The sequence below is a fragment of the Dromaius novaehollandiae genome, chromosome 5 (genome assembly GCF_036370855.1).
Source record: "Dromaius novaehollandiae isolate bDroNov1 chromosome 5, bDroNov1.hap1, whole genome shotgun sequence".
Lineage (NCBI taxonomy): Eukaryota > Metazoa > Chordata > Aves > Casuariiformes > Dromaiidae > Dromaius > Dromaius novaehollandiae.
In genome coordinates, this window is record NC_088102.1 from 29,293,531 (window position 1) to 29,309,106 (window position 15,576).

General features: G+C 35.8%; 1 protein-coding gene across 9 annotated transcripts in view; it reads left to right on the plus strand.

The window, feature by feature from the left end:
- The window catches only part of RALGAPA1 (Ral GTPase activating protein catalytic subunit alpha 1), a 134,356-nt gene that overhangs the window by 78,666 nt on the left and 40,114 nt on the right, over positions 1–15,576 (plus strand). For all 9 annotated transcript variants that reach the window (XM_064512351.1, XM_064512350.1, XM_064512352.1 and 6 more), the window contains 5 exons: positions 616–799; positions 7,230–8,094; positions 9,665–9,736; positions 10,653–10,776; positions 12,460–12,615. In XM_064512351.1, the coding sequence (XP_064368421.1) occupies positions 616–799; positions 7,230–8,094; positions 9,665–9,736; positions 10,653–10,776; positions 12,460–12,615 (1,401 nt within the window). The remainder of the gene's footprint in view (positions 1–615; positions 800–7,229; positions 8,095–9,664; positions 9,737–10,652; positions 10,777–12,459; positions 12,616–15,576) is intronic.

Here is a 15,576-nt window from a genome sequence, read left to right on the forward strand (position 1 = left end):
AGTTCTCTCTTCGTTTCTGTACATTTTACAGTTAACTGCTTAATCTTTGGTATATTTGGAATAGTTAATTTTACCTCACATTTTGTGATGGTTTTTTTGTGTGTCATACTGATAGCAAACGCTACTGCTGTAGAAGATCAACTATACATTTAAAACAGGTGAGGATATAGCCTTTGTATACCAAGCAATTTTACTGAGCAGCAATTGCTGTCTTTAGGGATCTTTAGGGACTCTGAAGAAATATATCTATGTTTTTTGCAAGGGAAAGGGATTAAGCCTTAGACCTAGCCTATGTACTTAAAGAAGACAGGAGATCTAAAAATAAAGGTAGCTTAGTGATTTTGTTGTAAGTTTTGTTCCTTGTATTAACTTTATTGTTACATTCCACTTCAGTGTACACACTTTTTTAGGAATTTTCTTTGCAGGCCTGGGTTTGGTTCTGTAAACATTAAACATCTAAAATTATCCAGTATTTTATCCTGCCTACCTGCTTTTAACAACTTAATTAGAAAATGCAATTTGAAAATGAGAAAATAAAGGTAATCTTCATTTCTTATACAAGTATCTAGTAGGAATTTCAGTAGTTATTGTCATGAAATCTTGTTTTTGTTATAGGTTCTGCATGGATGTGTCTATGGATCTCAATGTTTCAGCAACCCCAGATACTTCCCTCTAAGTCTTTCTGATTTGGCATCTGTGGATTATGATCCTTTTATGCATTTGGAAAGCTTGAAAGAACCAGAACCACTACATTCCCCAGACTCAGAGCGGTCTTCTAAACTTCAGCCAGTCACTGAAGGTTTGCAAATTGCCTGAATAGATTTTCTTTTAAAAAGGTTGTGTCTTGGTTTCCAGTATTGAAGTGTTTGTCTAAAGCATAAGTTTTAAATTATGCTTAGACATTAGGTAAGGACAATTAGTACAGAATAAGCTAACATGATTTTCAGCAATTATTATTCAATTAACTGAAATAAGTGTCTTCTGAACAACATGAAAATCAATTTGATATGGATTCTTCTGTTCTCTCTATCAGTGAAAGTGTTAAGTACAGCAGCATGTTTTTCAGTTTGCTTTTGGCAAATTAATTTACTTTTATCTTAATTTTGCTCCTTTTTAAAGAATTTTTTTCATATCTGAGCTTGCAGTATTGAAAACTTCCTGTGACTTCTTTTTTTTAAACCTGTCATAATTCATTATGGATTGTTTATACTTTTGAAAACCCTGGAGTTATCTAAAGAGAGAGACATTTTCTCTCATCCACTTGGATCCTTAACAGACTTGAGAACTAAAATTTTCTTCAGAACACTAAAATAAAAATAGAAAATTCAAGAAACTAAGATACAGAGAAGTGGCATGTATTATACAATATATCTAAAATATCAAATGGCTTAATTGGGAAGAAAATTCAAAAAGATGAGATTAATACTGATAACAGAAACTCTGTGTAGTGCTATTCTCCCTCCATATTAAGTTGTTCCATTTAGGCTTCCTTAAAGGTATTAAGAACCAGATAAATGCAGAAGCTCTTTGTAGCAGCTGTGTGCTAACAGCAGGTGATTTTGTGGTCTGTAGTGACTACGTGCTGTTTTTTATGTAGAGAAAATGGCTAATCATTGTGCCCTTGTCTAAGGCATGCTTCATCATCCTCAAGTACTTTTTTGGCCAAAGAATTCTAAACATAGAGCTGTCCCCTAATAAGCTCAGTATTGGATTGAACAAGTCTGAATTGAGAACTATTGGCAGGAGGAGCTGTAATTATTAAATTTACTGAAGAATGAAGCAAGGTACTGTAGTTGGCTTTTTGTCAAATGGCTGTGGTCTTATTAGTAAAAAGTAATCATCTGCTGGGTCAGAATGAAAGAGGCTTCGAAGGATTCATTCTGTCCTAATTACAGTCTCACCTATACATATTATGTAAAGCTAATATTTAAAGCATTTGCCAAAATTAACTTCCACTGCATGTTCCATTACAGTGTAGTGAATTGTAGTAGCTTTTTATGCCTGGCATCTTTTGTATTCTATAATAATCTGTAATTACGGGTTTGCAGCAAATGCTGTGTGGCTTGTTTAATCTGACAATCTGAAAAGACAACCCTGAATAGATTTCTTTTTAAATGAATGCTGCTTGCACAAAGCCTTAGCATCGATATCTTCATTTCGCATTTCCGTACATGATTGGTTCCTCTATGATTTCTTGTTAAATTTCTAAATAAAAGTAATTTCAGATGTTCCTTTTATCTCCCCAGATAAGTTAAGGAAGCCTCATATATTTTTAAGTTTCAGGGCTCTAGAATTTTAAGTCAGATTGTGAAATTTAATTGGCAAAGTATAACATTATAATGCAACCCTGGCCTTGCAACTTTGGCACTTCTAGCCCACGTTGCCAGGCAGAGAATAAAATTGGCAGTATTTAACCCATCACACAGCATCTGTTCTCTCTGGCATTGCTGGAAGAGTGATAGAAGTAAAGTTGGTGGGTAACAACCAATCTGGGGCTCAATCAAGAAAAGGGTCAGTTAGTGCAAGGTAGCAGCACAGCAATATGCTAATGGGTCAACCTCTTATTTAGCAGAGTAAAAGTGCTATCATGAAATCTTCTTGAAGGAATGGAAATGGGTGGGACACCGGTTGTAGGGAAATAGGGGAAATTGTACAAAAGACAAACAAACCTGGAAGCCCCAAAACAGTGTTGCCCGAAAGGCTGAGTTCCACATGTAGTGCTCTAAAGACAGGATGCTGTTTATCAGCTTGATAGATGTGATTGACATACCCTATTATGCTTCCCATTGCACAAGGTCAGATCCATCACAAGTTTTATGGTGGTTTACCCACAGCGTGATGTGATATGAGACCATGGGGGTATAGGACTTACAGTGATACTATGTGGTGGAGACAGAATCTTTTCAGAGGTTGGAGCCAATAAATGTCAGGGTGAAGATCTGTTAAATTCTCTCAGAGCGATCACTGCGGGGAGAGGAAAGGACTACTCCCATCTCTGCTGTAGGAAGTTTCCAAGTGCCATCTCCTGCAAAGAATCTGTTATACCTAGGATTATCTATGAAACTGTGTCCTTGTCCTCTGGTAAAGTGATAGATTGCATTATAAGATGCATAAAGAATAATTTTGAAATGAAGTGTTAAATATATTGAAGTTTTCTATTGAAACCTGAATGAAATTTTAGCGGTTAACAATAAAGACTGCAGTAGGAAGTTTTTCCTTTATCATCAGAGCTTGCAGACAGCAAGAAGTGTGTTGTGCTTTCATACAACTGCGGAATCACAGCGTATGTCTACATGAAGGTGATTGAACACTTCCTCTTGGTAGTATCAACAGCTGCTTCATCTAGCTACAGTACAAGCATAGCAGTGTTGCCTATGCTATGTAATTGGACTTCATTAGTGTGGTTTCAGTGTCGCACTGATAGAGCTATACTTTCTCCAAGACTAAAAGGAATATAGCATTATAGCCATTCACTGTGCGGTTTATATGTATAAAAGCTAATCTGGGCTACCTTATGCCATGGCAATGTGCCTACAGTAGCACAGTTGTTAAAGATGGAAAATCTACTGGGTTACCTGTTTCTGATCTTTTACCTGTAATTGCAGGATTGTGAACAACTGTGGGGGAGAATTAGAATGGAACTTCTCTTTAAGCACTTTTTAATTTTTTGTATTTAATGACACCAAAGTTTAGGAAAAAATAGTTGAGCTTTTTATAATCTGTGTATCAACAAGGAATGGTATAAAAAATATGTAGAGTGAAACAAAAAGTGCTATATGTCTTCTAATGTTGATAGCTATCAAAATGAGACTATTGAATAGAGTCTAATTGGATGGAAATAATATTTTTAAGGGAATTTTTTCACAGCTGTAGGCAAAAACATTTAATTTTTTGAAATTGCTTCTGTGGAAACCCTGTCCTTCATAGATCACAAATCTGATAAATGGAGCTGTGATTGGAAAGGAAGTAGTTGCATTGCGCAGATACAGCTATGTAGCAATTATTAATTTCATGACTTTCTTCTTTTTCATACTTCTCTAAACAAACATATTTTTAAAGTATTTTGCAGAGATTGACCTTTTTTCCTAATACCTTTCAATTTCTGATGTAAAAGTTTCCCCATCTGATGTTCGGTCTTTTGTTAGTTTTCTTTTAAAGAAAAGGAGACAAAAAATGCAACGTTTTTAAAAACACTTTATACATGATGCATCCAGATTAGCACAATTTGTGCTTGGTGAGGACTTTATAGAGAGGGTATGTTTTGGATCTCTCTGTACCTGAAGCTTGAAATGAGTAAGGAGGGAGACTTCCATAAGCTAATTTAAAATATATGTATCTAAGCTAAGCTGAACTCTGTTAGCTCCTTCTAAAAGTAATGGAGAAAGAGAAAAATTTCCAGAGAATGATTCATCCTGTCTCTCTAGTTTGTATGTCTAACCGAGATGAATCACTTTGTGAAGGTGCGTCTTTCTTTTAGATAGCTAAAGTTAGGAGAGTCATATCTCACCCTCAGTCATTACTTTTTCTTTCTACTGCATAACTGTGGTAATTTAAAAGACATTCAGTCAGAGTTTGAATAAAGAGTTAACAAAGCATCCTAAGGAAATTCAGGAATCCTCTGCTCATGCAGTGATACACATTAGTGGTGGCAGACCTTCCGCCTTCCCACAAAAGAGATAATTTCAGGGACTGAGAAAAATAGCCAAAATAACATACTTACAGCAGATTACCAAGTGAATCATGCACACATATAAATCACATTGCCCAAGTGAAAGGTTCTGTACCATTGTAAGTAGAGCGGAAATATGTTCGCTTAGGATAATATGTTGGGAAAGCAGCGTTCTAGACTGCTTTAATGTGAGAGGGGACGGCTTAGTCAGCAGAATTTGTGGTAAAGCTGTCTTAATATGGAAATGTGCTTATAGGAGCAATTTACTAATATATATAATATATACTTATAATTATATATTATATTATATATTATTTAATTATGGTATATTATAGTATATACTTATATACTATTTACTAATATATACTAATATATATCCTTTACATTGTGAGATCTTTAGGGGCTTGGCATAAAACAATAATAGTAATAACTCATAGGCTACCAGTTCCCTCTCATTTCTTCAGTTTTTTCAGTAGAACTTCACTGAAGGCACTTAAACCTACCCAGTGTGAGAGTTCAAGAAGCTGGACTTGTGCAGTCCCAAGTGCTAAGCGCTTGGCCTAAGTATCCTGACAAAAGATGAGCCAGTAGCTGCAATGTCCAGCTACTGATTTGTACTGCACTGATAAATAATACTGCAAGCATCTTACTTACTTTCTCTTTCTGTGTTGTATAAACTTGCTTACAGTTCCTTCTTACGTTTCAGCAGATGGCACTGTAACTTAATTTCCTTGTGTGCTATCAATATCTGGACATTTAATTCAACTTCACTGTATGTTTTTAAGTGTTTCTTAATTTTTTAAACCTCAAGAAGGTTATAGATAGTCAAAATACATCTTCAGTATTTGTCAACTCAACCTAATATCTAATTTGTCTATATCAATTTTTAATGAATTTGTCATTAAAATACTTGAGTTTACCTGGGTTTTGGAACAGTTATAGAGATTAAGTTAATTTCGCCAGTTAATAAGAGGATGTTTGCAGACCAGGTCTAGTACTTTTTAAAGGTATAAAAGAGCAGACCTTCCCAAGTCTCTCTTACATGCTTTACTTAAACCATGCAAAAAATAAGCAAATATATACTAATTGTTGACTTTTGACCATATTGCAGAACAGAATGCATTCAGTGCTTCATAAGCTAAACACCTGTCATGACAGTGAGTCTACAATGCAAATTTGCCTGTATTTTGCCAATTAAAACGAATTAAGGCACATTTGTACCTTAAACTGCAAAAAGAAATCTATTCATTAAGTATTAGCTTTTATTTTGTACAAATATGCAATATAAAGGAGGATGATTTAATTATACCACAGTTAAGTGTCCAAGAGGTTGGCTACATTCAGTAAATACTGAATGAAAAAGCAAGGTTGTTCAGAACATATTAGTTTGATAGCTTTTTGGGGAGAAAAAATGGTGAGAAGTGTTTCTACTGTTTTGCAATGTTTAAAATAGTTTAAAATACATTATGTAATTTTGAAGAATGCAATCTTGATTTATTTTCCCTCTATAATTCCCAAATTCAGGGCTTCCAGGTCCTGTTGCAAGAGAGATGCAGAAATATCTGCTATGCCACACTGATCCTGTTTTCTCTTCTACCTGTGATCTTCTACAGTGTAATACTTTCGTGTAGGGCTGTTATCAGCAGGCACCATGAGCAGTTGAGGATTGTCTTCCTGATGGTTTGAGTTGTTTGAGGCCACTCTCAAATGGATTTGATAGAAGAATCCAATAATAATATTATACTGGGCTAGTAGGGCTTGATGTGAACATCAAGAAATTCTGTTTGCAAATTCAGATAGTGTTGTATACAAGTAGGAAATATGCAACAAAGAAAGAAGGAGGTGGCAACACCATATTTAAATATATTGTGCAAGATGAATTTTACATAAAATAGGTATAATTAACTTCTGTTTCACCCGCCAAGTTTTTCCAGCCTGAAACTTTTTCAAGTGCAGTTACAGCATGAGATTTTTATTTTATTTTTATTTTGCTACTATTAGATTGTGTTCGGTATACATAGTCCAGCTTTTGATATGGTACTTTAAAATGATCCAGTGTCATTCCCACCTTAACCTGCAGCTATATGGTCCCTTGAGAAATTAAGATGAATTAGATGTTTTGTGCATATTTGTTCCTTTGTTTTTCACAAAGTAATGGTGTGTATAAGTATAAAAATCCATTGTCGTTTTGGAAAATGGACAACTTATAGTTAATGGTCTCTACTTTGTCAATAACTTAAGATTTATTTTCACTAGATTAAGAAATGCTGTTGAGTATTTTAGAAGAACCATGCTGATCACAAAAGTATGGTAAGGAGATTTGCTAGGTTGTAAAACCATTAGGATGCTGCTTTGACTGTATTATGATTTATCTTGTCATTCATGTACAAGAGCAGTATTCTTCAAAACATACTTTTTTCCATTATTGAGTTGACTCCATCCTAACCCTGCTGTGCTCATTCTTTGTTTAAAACTCCCAAGGAAGAAGGACCAAAAGAAATATGTAGAATTGTGTTGTTTTCCCAGCTCTATTTTAAACTCTGTATTCTTTCTCTCGCAGTGAAAACTCACATACAACAAGGACTAATTTCTGTTGCTGCTCGTACTGTGATAACACATCTAGTCAACCACTTAGGCCACTATCCTATGAGTGGAGGTCCTGCTATGCTAACTAGTCAAGTGTGTGAAAACAATGACAATCCATACAGTGAAAGTCCTGAACTTTCTCCTGAACTTTTTGAGAACCCAAACCTGCAGTTTTTTGTGTTAAACAATACTTCCCTGGTGTCTTGTATACAAATCCAAGCAGAAGAAGACATGCCTGGGGGAGGGCTGTCTGCTGGACTTGCATCTGCTAATTCAAATGTCAGAATTATAGTGCGTGATCTATCTGGCAAATACTCATGGGATTCTGCCATTTTGTATGGGCCATCATCTTTATGTGGATCTTCACAACAAACATCTTTTGCACTTTCTTTATCTCAGCAAGAAAAAACAGAAGATGCTCTTTCATCTTATGAGCACGTGGAGGATGTGTCTGCAAGGGATGGAATTACGCTCCAAGTAAACAGGAAATTTAGAGACACGGTACCAACATGGGATACAATTAGGGATGAAGAAGACGCGCTTGATGAGCTCTTGCAGTATTTAGGTGTTACAAGCCCTGAATGCTTACAGAGAACTGGTGTTTCACTCAATATTCCTGCCCCTCAGCCAGTCTGCATCTCAGAAAAGCAGGAGAATGATGTCATCAATGCAATTCTGAAACAGCACACAGAAGAGAGGGAGTTTGTTGAAAAACACTTCAGTGATTTAAATATGAAGGCTATGGAGCAGGACGAGCCAACTTCACAAAAGCCCCAGTCAGCGTTTTACTACTGCAGATTGCTTCTCAGTATACTGGGAATGAATTCTTGGGATAAAAGGTAAAAAGAAAAGACAAGACCCAGTGTTAAAGAACTCTTTCTTTCTTTATTTATTTTTTTTAGTTGTGCAACTCTTGCAGTGTAATAGTAGTTGATCATAGAGTGAGTTAACCAATAATATCACGAGCCAGCCAACAAAAGTATTTAAGATGGGAGGAATTTTGCAGACAAGGGGAAAATGGCAAATTCTTCTGCATTTCAATCTGTCATTTAGATAGAAAGGAGGAGCCTGGCACCTTTACTGCCATTTTTGTCCTTTTATAATAACAGTGTTGGAAGGAGATTGGAAGGAGTGCTATTCTTTCTAATAATCCTTTCACCAACTCTACTAAGGGATGCTACATGGGTAGAGAAGACATCTTTTTGCGTTATTTGCTTCCCTTGTATGTTCCTGCAAAAATCATTACCTTTCTGTGCATGACTGAGACTCTGAAACAGAGTCATATTCTCAGCTATTGTGTTGCTGGACAGTATCCTGTTCCTCTGCCTGCTCAGAGCATGCTTGCATGAAGCCTGAAAGCATTGCATCCGTGTTAGCTAACTAGAAGGATATCTGTCCCCAAGCATTTATTTCAACATTGGCAATGTTTGAGTATTGCTTAGAACAATAGACCAACCATGTTCAATTACAGGAGTATTTTCAGTGTTTATGGTATCTTTATTATTTCTGTGTAGGTGTATCTAGGTGTATGTGTGCATATACCTGTGAGTGCATACAGACTTTGCTATCCTAGAATTTAAGGGTCTTTCTGAAATTTTCTCTTGCCATAGCTATCAAATTCCATATGGGAGGCACTGAAATATTTTCTTACTATGAGGAGAAATAGATATTCTGTAGAAGAAGAATAGACCTATGTCACTGAGATATTGCTAGAATCGGATGAAATCTTCCGACATCAAGAATTTTGATGTTATAACGCTTTTTATATGGGCCTTTAATTCCTCAGAGCAGTCTGTTTTTGAATAGTACAGTTCTTAAACCCATTTCTGTATATTTTATAGGAAACATCTTAAGCACAATTTAAAAAAAAAAGTGAAAAATGCCCCTCTTGCTGTAACGTAATGGGTGTTTTAGTCTAAATTGTTACAGCTTCTGGGTGACCAATGAGCTATGTTCTGTTCTCTTCTGCAATTCAGAAAAGCAAAAGCTCAATGTTTAATGCTTTCACTCCCTAGGACAGTCGATTATGGGAGTGTCTTTTGTCACTAAGCACATATATTTTGGCCTAGTAAAGTGCAGATTGTATATGTGTCAAAGGGAGTTCTATCCATTCTTCTGTACAGAGGAGATTGATCGCAGCTGGATCCAATAGGTTGGCAGAAGAAAGTGGAAAGAAGTAAAGGTTGTTCTCAGGGCTCTAATGGATATAGAAGATTTCCTAGAGTAAAAAATTGCTTGTATATTTTTGAAAGATATCTTAATCATTTTATGAAAACAAGCTGTTGAAAAGGCAAACACATTTGTTGACTGTTTCTCGAATGGAACTGGAAATGTTCTTGTACTTTTCTTGTACTGTTCTGTATCCATCACTGAACAGGTCATAAAAGTGTTACAAATTTCTCTGTTTAGAAGGAGCTTTCATCTCTTGAAGAAAAATGAAAAGTTACTTCGAGAACTCAGAAATTTGGACTCAAGACAATGGTAAATTCTTTTTATGATTACTTATTTTATGGGCACTTGTATTTAAATGGTTCTGGTTTGTATAGATGTGAGACTTCAGTTTAAAAAAATTGTAAATGATCCATGTGTTTGCACTATATTTGGAGGTATTATTTGTAGAATGAAATTCCAGAAACAGAGTATCATGAAGTAGAATAAGCTCCAAATAAGCTATGAAAATTATAAACATTTTGATGCATAACACATTATAGAATAGTTTGGGCAGGGAACATTTTAGAAGTGGGAGGACAGGGTGGGTTATTTTGTTTTAGAGGCTGAATGCATTAAGAGTAGCCTGGGAAATAGACAGTTTCTACCTGAGCTGATTTTTGATACCCTCATGATCATATCACTTTGAATAATGAGTCAGAGAAGTGTGAGAAATCACTTTCAGTTGCTCCAGTGTCTATCTAACAGTTGGGAGGCTGGGAACAGAAGACATTGCCATAGTACTTAGAAGACATTGCCATAGTACTTACAGGTACCTAATTCATCTCCATAAGAAGCATTTGCTACAACATTCACAAAGCACATTGTTAATGTGTAGTGCAATGTGAATAATGCCTGTGTTGTAGGGTTTTTTCAAAACCCCAACTATTCCTTTAGCAGTTGGTACTGCTAGCACCATCCTACATATTTCAGTAGTGAAAGGGCATTTGCAGGGGTAAATGCTTTAGTGCACAGCAAAACTTCAAGCTCCAGAGAAGACCAGACTAGAAGAGACAGAATGGGAGTATGGAAATATGGAAAGTATTCAAAGAAGCAGCCGTATAGTTACACTGTACTTCCACTGTCTTTTTCTAAGTTTTAAAAGCCATGCTTTGTGTGTACTGTTTGCCTATGTTGATTTCATATTGGCAAAGGCACTGTCACGCAGTGACCATTCTGTGTTTTACAGCCGAGAGACGCACAAGATTGCAGTGTTTTATGTTGCTGAGGGACAAGAAGATAAACACTCCATTCTTACTAATACTGGGGGAAGTCAAGCCTATGAGGATTTTGTAGCCGGCCTTGGCTGGGAGGTATTTATTAAAAAAAATTTTGTCCTCAGTTTGTTTACAGAGAAAATTATAAATCACTCTAGACCTTCTAATTCTTTGGATTGTTAACATTATTCACAAGTACTGAAATGCACTGTTTTGCAAGTAGGATATACAGAGAAGAATTCTGGGTTTAGTTTCATTACCAATACTAGTTATTTATAGATGAGTTTTTCAATTTAGGGAAGTCTGTGCAGTCAGAGAGATGATTCAGTAATGTGCACTTCTGTATCTGGCTTTCAGACACTGACTAGGGTGCATCTTGATTGCAGTGTGGGCCTGTAAAGTGTTAAGTCTGTGAAAGTTTGAGTTGTGCTCAAATTTGGAAATGCAGTAAGTAAAAGCATACAGCTTCTCTTATGTTCCCTTCCTCCTGCCTTCCACCGCAGCATGTATCTGTTCACGCACTTCACTCTCACGTCTCTTCCAGCACACAGAAATACTGTGATAAAGCTCATCATCTATATAGAACTGCCACAATTTAATCACTAGTTTGATCGTGTTATATGGATTTCCTTTTCTGCATCCTCTCTTTCTGACTGCACAGGATTAACTTCCATTGTAATGAAATAGGAGTAAAGTTTAGCTCAGATGTGTCCCACAAAAGTACAGGAATCGCTGCTGCTTTTGGCTGTCTGTATCAGTAATTCTACAGTTTTTCTGTTCCTGTTGCAACTTGTCTGAGTGTCCATCATCTTTGTTCCTTTTCTTACTCCTCAGGAATGTAAGAGAGCTGCTAGATTAACTGTGGGGATAATGAGTGTGACTTTTCTATAGGAACAGAGGAAAACTACTAAAGCTTTGCTGGCTCCATCATATAGATGATGTTTTCCCACATTCCTGATTCTTCAGGAGAAAAAAAATCACATTAGTTTCTTCAAATACCCTCTGTCAGTGGGTTAATTTTAGTAGCTGGATTAAACAGTTGCTAATTTAGGTTAATATTTCATGAGGACATACCAAATACTTTAACTTCTTGACATTAAATTCTGGATCTTTTATTAACATAAAAGCAAACATATCCCCTGTGGGCTGAGACTAAATATATTCACATTTGTGATATAACTTTAGGCACTGCTGCAAAAGTGATATAATACATTAAACGTGGTCACTTATTTCAGCATCAAACTATTTCCCATAGAGCTATCACTTACAAACTTATTTATGAATTTTCAGTTAGCTTCTGCTGGGTTTTTTTTCATTTTCCCAGAATGAATATTTCTCTTGGAAAAGATATGGAAGGTAATAAGGCAAGTTAAAATTGTCTGGCTCTCATGCAGGGGTGGTTCTGGGGTCAGTTCAGGGCTGATGTAGTATCTTGGAATTTTTAAAAATTCAAAAAGCACACACAAGTGACTACAGTCAACTAATCAGGAAACAAACCTGTAAACGCTTCCCTTGCTTTCTTCTCTCTAACCTTGTCTTCCTGTCAGCATCTGTGATGGTCATGGAATAGAGAATGACACTGCACTGCAGTTGACTTCCAGTCTAATCAGTGAGTCTGAGCTCTTGCAGATAAACATAATAGTACTGTTGAATATACTGTGAAAAGGGCCTTCAATTTTTTAAATTTATTTTAAAATGCATTTTTAAAAACTTTAGATAAAGAATGTTTTTATCACCTGATTTTTTTTTCTGCTTATGTTTCCTGGGCTTTGCTTCTAGGTAAATCTCACAAATCATTGTGGTTTTATGGGAGGACTGCAAAAAAACAAAAGCACTGGATTGACCACTCCATATTTTGCTACCTCTACAGTAGAAGTAATGTTTCATGTATCAACAAGAATGCCCTCTGATTCAGATGACTCTTTAACAAAAAAGGTAGGTATCTGAATAACAAGCTTTCCTTTAGTAATAAACCAAGAAAAGATTGAGAAGTCTTTTCAGTCTTCAAAAGATTGAAGATTTTTAAAAATAAAGCTTAAAAATTAAGAATTTGACAATGTTTATTGTATACAGCATATGTTGCTTTGGAGCTGGCACAAATGCTCAACAATGATGTGGTCTCTCATAGCCACATTAAGAAAAAATGGTTTTCTGTATTGGTATTTTTTTTTCTTTAGAATTTAATAAATTCCACATTAGTGATAATAAGTTAAGGCCTCTAACATGTGTCCTATTATAAATGAACAATTGGCTATCATTAGACTGTCCCCTGTTCTCCGTACATACATCTTCAGATGTGCTAATCCATTCAGTAGACACGTTAATGAGCACTGGTTGAAGTGTAATATTGGAGGAACTGAAGCTGGTTGACCTCAGCATGGAGCTTAATACTTGTAATTAAATTAGATAGTAGACAGTTAGTATAGAGAGAAATAGCCATGCCTCTGGCAAACTTCAATTATTAATGACTTTTTTGTTCTTTGTGTTCAACTTGAAGAAAAAAAAATTGTTATTGTTATTGTTATTATTATAAACTGACTATGAGTTCTGACTTCTCACAGTGGCATCTTAGCTTTTTTTTATTTTTAATTAAAAAATATTTTTTCTTGTGTGCCCATGGTGCTGGGTCCCTTCTGTTCTTTATTTCATGAAGGATAGCCAGAATAATACTTAGGTTGTTAAATGAATTATAAATATGTTTTAATAGAAAAATAACTAATTTTAAAACAAGATTGTTGCTCTTACTGTAGTCCTGTAAGTTGACTGGCTTCTGTATTTTTAAATGGAAACTTGGTTTTATAAAACACAGCTTATCATTATCCTTGCAGTGTTAGTTTATACTGTATTTGAATTAGAGCATTAGAAAGTGTTGACAAGGGAAAAGATGGGTCATAGTGAAAACTAACTCATTTTTCTTAAATAATTTTGCAAATGTTATAGGCTTCAGCAGAACACACAGGGAAGGTCTTGTGCCTGTGTCCAGGAGCATTCTGTATCTGCATGCAACTGTTCTGGCCAGCCACAGCTCAGGGCTGGTCCAGGCCTTCTGTGATTTAACTTGTGAAAATGGTGTCAGCTGGACTTTTTAACAACTCCAATTTGACTCGGGCCTGTTTCTCCCCTCTTCCACCCACAATTGCACTCTTCACCAATTTAGAATATTTGAACTGTGGATGGATATGACAGTAGGGAATATATTTCAGAACTTTGGCATTATATTCTTAGTTCAGCTGCTGATGGGGTGTTTAACTTTATTCAGGCTACTCTCTTTCTGTGTGACTTTCTTTTCCTCCTTTTCTGTGTGTGTTTTCTGTTGTTCTTTTAAAGCCCAGTTTCCCAGTGGATGAAGGTCTGTGTGCCTGTCTTTGTCTGTCCTCCCTTCCCGAATAACTTTTGGCCCATTTCAATCAAATTCAATAGAGGTGTATTTCAAAGGTGCTAATTTCTTATGTGTTTAACAAAGATAGGCTAGGTAAAGGAGAGAGAGTAAGGGAGACTTTTAGTGTTCCTACTCAGCAGGTAAAGACTGTGTGGGAAGAAGTATCAAGCATCAGTGAACCAGCATCAGAGAGAAATGCGATGAATGTTGTCCCAAACTTGAGAAGAACATCAAATGAAGTTGCGTCTTGCAAGAAACCAGAAAAATCAAAGCAGAAGACACGAGTAGGGAAACAGGCCTAATTCTTTCTACTGGTTCTGCAACTACTTGTGCTGCTTGGGCTGTGATCACTTCAGGAAAAGGAATGTCTTTTATCAGGTGCTGTCCAGCACAAGCTCACGGTATTGCAGGCCTCTAATATCATTTGAGAGCTCTGTGTGCACTAACAATCGTAATTATTCTGAGTGCATGTACCGTTCGTGACCTCCAGAGAAATGGAGTTTTGAGTTTCTCTGCAGCTCTTTCATATGTTTTCTTTGGCTACTTCATTCAGAGGAAGAAAACGAAGCAAACTTGCAGTATTTGGCTTAGAACTGCTGCTGGTTTTTGTATTGTAAATGTGCCTAGAGGTACATGATAGGTTCATCTTATAAATGGAAATTAAATTAAATTAAAACAAAACTTCTTCCTGCCAGTCCAGCCACTGCAAAATCAAGATGCTGCTGCTTCAGAGCCCAAGCCAATTTTAAACTTATTTTCTGTCAGTCTTATTGAGTAGTAAATAAAACTTTTAAGTGTCCTGGATACCTCTGAAAATATTGGGCTCTGAAGACATGAACAAAGCAAGAAAAAAGCATGAATTCGGGAAGAACAGCTAAAAATCTTCTGAAAGGATAAGGAACTTAACAGTTAAATATGTATGTGTATTTAATTGGCAAATTATAAATGAAAGGTTTAATGTCTATAATTCAATCTTTTTTTTCTTAAAAGTTAGTGTAGAAAGCATTTACACTACACAAAAAGAGTAAACTTGCAAAGAAAGCATCAGAGTTAAATGAAACCTGAAGACTCTCACTTCACAAAGTGAAAAAGCTCACATGTGCTTCTACAGCTTACCACCTGGCCAGCTCCTCCTTCCTTAGCCTTGTAAAGTGAGGACATTGTGGATGAAGATATTATATACAAGATGTTTAAATGAATAGTAGTAACGTTTTTAACTACTTGAATAGTAATTCATCTTGAGCTTTGGCTCTATTATATAATTCTAGTTTACATGTGACATTGTCCCCACCACATGAAAGAATTAAAACTCCCAGTGTCAATAGATTTTTTTTTTTAATTCCAGTATTAATATGTACTGGGAAGCTTAAGGTTTATAAATGTAAATCGTTAGTACAATTTTTTTTTAAGTTACAATTATGTACACACATTGCTTTACTAAAAAAACCAAAAAACTAATTGTTGGAATGAAATTTCATGAAAAATTCAACCAGAGAATAAATATGCTGTAGGCAGCA